Below are 6,304 nucleotides of genomic sequence, written 5' to 3'. Positions count from 1 at the left end.
CCCATCCCTACTAAGGCATCAATGAGAACCGAAATAACTAATACTAATCAGGCATATGTGATGATTTTCCATTGTAGAGATTCGAACCCATACCCTAGTACATGCCTAACCACTTTGGAGATTTTCTTGGGCCATTGAACCATCACCCATGGTCTCAATTGTTATCTTCAATATTGCAATGATATTGTCAACGTGTATAATGCCTAAAAATGTTCGGCCACACTTGACCCCGAACCATTGTCAATTGTTATTTATTTATTTTATTTGGGTATTTTCAAGCGAAAAAACTCACGGGATCCTATCTTATTTTAAAAATCTATATACTAGTAAATCTTTGGCTTCTTTGATATAAGATAAAGGATATGTCCCCCTTCTTTCCGCGTATTACATCCACAAAATTACCTTGAAACTTTGTATGATCAATATTGGAAGTTTCCTCCTTGCTGACCGATCCCATTGATATCTTGAATTATTTTTCCAAATGACAACATTTGTCGCCCAGCAGAAAAGTATTATATATCATCTCATTATTTCTTTTTCATTTTTTCAAAGTTGATGTGGTGGGATATTCTAATAAAAAATTCATTTCTTTTGCCCCAAATATTATGAACATGCCACTTAAGCTTTGGGCTTGGATGAAAGATAATGAAATGATGGATAGTATTACTTAAGCAATACGTGTCATAGTGTCCCTTTCAAAAAAAAAAAAAAAAAAATACGTGTCATAGTGTCACCCAATTTAAGATTGACCTTATGGAAAAACCATAAAGGTTTAGTATTAAGAGGTGGGAAGCAAAGTTAAAAAATAATATTATTAATAGAATATTATACTATTGTTATATATTAGGATGTGAAAGTGAAAATTAGTCTAAATTAATGGATGAATATTCTTAATGTCACGTCATCTTTATTGAATAGCAATTGTATAGCATTTCTAACGAAAATAACAAAAGAAAAGAAAAAATAAAGGTTTTTTTTTTTTTTTTTTTTTTTTTTTTTTTTTCAGTGTTTAGAGCACACCATTAATTTTGATGGCTCGCCCATTCCTCTTATCTCACTCTTAGGGTATGTTTGGGTGTGCGTTTGAGATGCTTAAAAGTATTTAATACTCAAAAGTCTGTTTGAAGAAAAAAAAAAAAAAAACCCTTTTGGTAAAAAAATTGAAGCGCTTTTAATTAAGGGTTAAAAAGTCAAAAAATGATTAAAACACACTTTTGGCAAAAAAATATTTTTTTAACTTAAAATCTTTATTTCTCAAACAAAATCCCTAACAATGAAACTTAGAGAAAAGAAGCACAATGACCACTTGACGACGAAGATGTAGCTACAAAAATAGAATCTATATATAATCTGAATGGAATGAGTACACCCTCATATTATTTATACATGTATAACATGTGATCAGATGAATATGTAGATACAAAATAACAAAGAACAAATTCAACCATACACAAAACAACAAGAAATTCAAGAGTAATAATATAATTCCTAGAAGACTGCCATAGCAATGGGAAAGAGGATGAGTAAATAGCTAGTGGGAATCCTAGACGGGGCCGCACTGACAGGTGGTAGAGCGGCGTTGGGACCTGCTGCGGCGCCGGAAGATGGACTGCCGGGGGTGGAAGGTGGAGAGCCGGTGCTGCTGCCGGTGACGTTAATGGCTAGTTTTTGACCGAACTCGCAGTGGTAGTTGTAGGTGCTTGTGAAGTAATGCTCGCCGGTTGTCTGCAGGGTGATAGCTGCCGGACTATTGTTGTAAACGGCAAGATTGGTGCTTGTGTTGCAGCTGTTATAAACGTCCTTTGTCACCACGGCGACGTCATCTGATCCGTTGAAAAAGTTGAACACTGCAAAAGAGTTTTAAGCATTCGCTTAGATTTTTTTTTTTTTTTTTTTTGGGGCGTGGTTTCAAAGAATTGTTTGCATTTAAAAGAGTTTAGTCTAAGACCTGATGCTTTATGAGATAGCGGAATCAAGTAACTTACCACTTGAGCCAATCCCTTAAAGTTAAAGAGAGGGGTTTTTTTTTTTTTTTTTTTTTTTTTTTTTTTTTTTATGATACAATTTGCAACAATTTCCTTTTACCATCATTTTCAAAGTAATTTTCTTGATTTGGAAAAATATTTAGGGTCTGTTTATGATTGTGTTTGAGGGGCTTAAAAGTGTTTTTAATATTCAAAAAGTTCGTTCGAAGAACAAAGTACTTGTTTGGTAAAAAAAAGTTAAAAGTGATTTTAATAGTCCAAAAAACCTAAAAATGACTAAAACATACTTTTGGCAAAAATTTAAAAATGAAGCTTTTGCCCAAAAGCGCTTTTTGACTTAAAAACTCTATTTCTCAAACGTAATCCCAAACATAAACTTAATCTTTCTTGCTAAAAATGAAAAGCACCTTAACCTTAGGGATTGACTCAAGTGGCATGATAAGTTATTTCGTTTTGGTGCCTGATGAAGTATCTGGTTTATAGTTATACCCAAGGGTGGACATTGAAGTGTGGGGGGACATAACTGAAAAAAGTTTAAAATTCAAGGGTAATTTTAAAATTTTGGGGGGACTTATTACATAAAAAGCATAAAATTTAGAGGTGATTTTAAAATTTTAAGGGACCAAAGCCTTATGGTTATACCTCTTTGAATGCAAAATTTTTTGGGCCACGCCCTCGGTTATATAAAAAAACCGTGTAGTGGAGGCTAGAAGTGCTTTACAGATCCCAAAAATCTAGTTGGAGCGAAGCCCCCGGTTAAAAGAAAAAAAAAAAAAAAAAATCACTTTCAAAATGACAAGATACTAGTAAGTTTACCTAGAGTGTCTCCGACGATGAAAGTCTTGTCGTAAGCCCATGTGATGTACGCGATTTCGCCAAGGGGTGGGACGATCCATCCCATTCTATCCCCGACGGTATAGTTTTCAGGTACAGTTCTGGAAGTAGGACTGGGAGTAGGTCCTGGAGATGTGGTGACGTTGATTGCCAACTTTTGACCCTGCAAGCAGTGCCTGTCCAAGGTGCCTATGAAGTAGTATTCTCCGGTAGAATTCAGGCTGAAGTTCGCCGGCCCCGTTTTCACAAGAGATATGGGGTTTGTTGAATTGCAGGTCAAGAAAGCCTCCGCCGTCACTCTCGCTACATCTTCCGCTCCAGTCGTGAAGTTAAAATCTGAAAGAAAATAAAATATATATATATCAGAGAAAATAAAAAATCAACAAAAGAAAATAAATTTTAGATAATTATATGGTACATACACAGAATGTCTCCGAGGATGAATGTTTGCCTGGCAGACCAAGCAACGTAAAAGATGGGGCCCTCAGCAGGAACCACCCACCCTCTGTTGTCTCCGACCACATGTGTAGTCACTGCAACTGTGGATTGTAGCCCAGCAAAAAGTGCTACGACTAGAATGGCTAATCTCATCATCGTTCTCTTTGTGTCTTGTTTCTCCTTAATTATGTGTTGTCTGTTCTGGAGAGAAGTACTTGAAGATTAATGGGTTGTGATATTTTTATAGAGTTTCAGAAAGCATGGAAAATATGGTGAAGCTTTCGTCATTAGAAACTTTTTTTTCTTTTTAAGTTTCAACTAGTATTTGTCCACGTTGTATGGCCCTAACCTCCATCAAATAAATTATTGGTCATGTCTCGGTCAGTTCTAGAACATTTTCACCAAATCAATCCTTGTAGAGTTCTAGAACATTTAATTTTCACTAAATTAATCTATATATATATATATATATATATATATATATATATATATATATATATAGCCGGCTTAGCCTACAAATATGACTGTTTTATAAAGAAAGAGGTTGAAGGCCTCGATTATATATGTTGAAAATTCTAGTCAATAATTCAATGGACAAATATTGAGACTGCTTTAAAGAGAGAAAAATGAAAACTCACGAAGATAGAGTAAGGCTCCCAATTATAGTAAACAAAGGTTAGTTAATAACTTAATGCTCTCTAATTAATCTCTCAATCATGGTAGAATTATTTCGTTTGAAGAAATTAAAATCATTGGACATGATAATTTGCAAACAAAGATTGTCCTAATTAATCAGTTTTATCAAACATGATATTTATTTGATGGTTAATTTGGATTTATTTTTTGTACCAAAAATTTTAAACAAAGTTGTACAAGTTAATTAACAAAAGAAATTACTCAAATTAACGTATTCAATTATATAAACATGTTAGATTCTTTCTTCCAATTGCTTGTATCACTTATACAATTTTATTGACAATACTTATTAGTTATTACAGTTGCTTGCTTCTATAGAAAAAGTTTTTGAAATAAATTAAAATTGATAAAATCCTACATACAATGGAGAATCTCACAAGAAAGATTAATCATATTATCAATTGAAAAAAAAAAAAAAAACTGAAAAAAACTCATATAAAAATAAAAATAAAAATTATTTAATTAAATATAATAAAATACCTAGTTAAAATTTATCAAGGTCATGCCCTGCAGATGTACCTATATATACAGCGATCAGTGTATTTATTATTATTTTTTTTAACATAATTCTTTTTTCTTTTTTCTTTTTTAACATAATTGGTCAAAATCAGGAAAAATTAAAGGATCGCGCTTTCACAAGCTGCAATATTGGAATTTCTGTCCAAGTATCAGTTTCCAATGGCATTAAAGGAAAAATCGCTTATAAAAGAAGGATAAAGAAGGAAAATCCAATATATTTCACCTACCACATTTTTGACCATTTCTACGATTCCAATTTTTTTTTTTTTTTTTTTTGAAATATCTACGATTCCAAAATTATTGATCTGCAGGCCCTCCCACATCCGGACGGACTTGGCATGTCATTAATTATTCACATTTTTTAGTTTATTAATTTCACCAAGAATTATGTCACCACTAGTCTTTATCAACTATTATCTCACAAATATTTTAACGCGGCAGGGTATAATAGTCTTCAACAAGTCTTTGTTTTATATATATATATATATATATATTAGTAAAGTCTACTTAACCCCCTTAAACTATCACCCAATAATAATCTACCTCACAAATTATTAATTGTGGCAATTTACTCTCTAAACTACCAAAACAATGACATTGTACCTAGGGGTGTAAACGAGCCGAGCTTGAGCGAGCTTCCCTTGTTCAGGCTTGGCTTATTTAAATTTTACTCGAGCTCGAGCTCGAGTCGAGCTTAAGGGCGAGCCAAAAAAATCGAGCTCGAGTTAATAATAAGTCCAGCCGAGCCGAGCCAGCTCGCGAGCTGGCTCTTATATTTAATGTTTTTGTTTTAAATTTTTTTTTTAACTTCAAGTACTCCTAAACGGCTTAAGAAGTTAGTTTGCATATGAGCATTTGTTTAGCCTGACTAGTCGAGTATGGAGCCTGAGTCAATACAGCAATGCATTTGGTTTCAAAGAGAGAGGATATGCATCCTTTTATAGATAAGCAAACTTGGAGATTGATGCTTTCTTAATAATGTGGGACAAGTTAACATGTTGCATTCAAACTGCATTGGGACAACACCCCCTACAAAAAAATATTTTTTTAACATTTCTCTCTCAATTCCCCTCACCAGTCACAACGGATCTTCCACTTAAACTCTCATTTCCCACTCTCTCACTCTCACTCACCAGACAGGTAGTAATAGTGTTTGGGTCTGTTTGATTCTTCAATAGTTTATGCCTTTCGCAATCTCCCTCAATACTTTCTGCTTGATTCTTCTTCCTTTCGTTTGGATATGCTCTAATTGAATCGAGGTCTTTTTAATGATTGCTCTCTCTCTTTAATCATGAAGGGTCTAGAATTTTTCATTTTCTAACGCTTAAATATAAATGCAATTTTAAGGTTTTAATAATTATGAGATTTATAATTAATTATGTATTACTTAGTTTATATATATATATATATATATACACACACACTCGAGCTTATACGAGCTGTTCACGAGCTTAGCCGAGTCGAGCCGAGCTTGCTTCGTTTAATATTCGAGCTAGGATTTGTGTTCATGAAGTGCTTCATTTAATATTTGAGTCGAGCACGAGCCGAACTTATGCGAGCCGAGCTCGAGCTTGCTCGCGAGACGCTTCGCTCACTTAACAGCCCTAATTGTACCCCCAATTTTAACAAAATGACGAAATTACTCTTATTAAAATAAAAACAAAAATGCTAAAATTTAATTTTTTTTTTCAAATTTTTAAGGGTATTTTTGTCTTATTAAAAATTCTATAGGGGTAATTTTGTCATTTTGCTAGCATTGGAGGACATTGTCATTGTTTTGGTAGTTTGGAGGATAAATTGTCGCAATTGATAGTTTGGGGGGTAAATTGTCA

General features: G+C 33.5%; 1 protein-coding gene across 1 annotated transcript; it reads right to left on the bottom strand.

The window, feature by feature from the left end:
* Positions 1-1,325: 1,325 nt before the first annotated feature.
* LOC132166340 (blue copper protein) lies at positions 1,326-3,476 on the bottom strand. The gene is made up of 3 exons (XM_059577142.2): positions 3,242-3,476; positions 2,802-3,155; positions 1,326-1,847 (listed from the first exon to the last, which is right to left on the bottom strand). Exons 1-3 carry the CDS (start codon positions 3,411-3,413, stop codon positions 1,489-1,491), a joined length of 885 nt encoding a protein of 294 aa, XP_059433125.2. The 5' UTR covers positions 3,414-3,476; the 3' UTR covers positions 1,326-1,488.
* Positions 3,477-6,304: the final 2,828 nt, after the last annotated feature.

Source organism: Corylus avellana, chromosome 11, assembly GCF_965113065.1.
Source record: "Corylus avellana chromosome 11, dhCorAvel1.hap1.2, whole genome shotgun sequence".
Lineage (NCBI taxonomy): Eukaryota > Viridiplantae > Streptophyta > Magnoliopsida > Fagales > Betulaceae > Corylus > Corylus avellana.
Note: the sequence above shows the minus strand (reverse complement) of the source record. Positions and strands in the feature narration are given on the sequence as shown.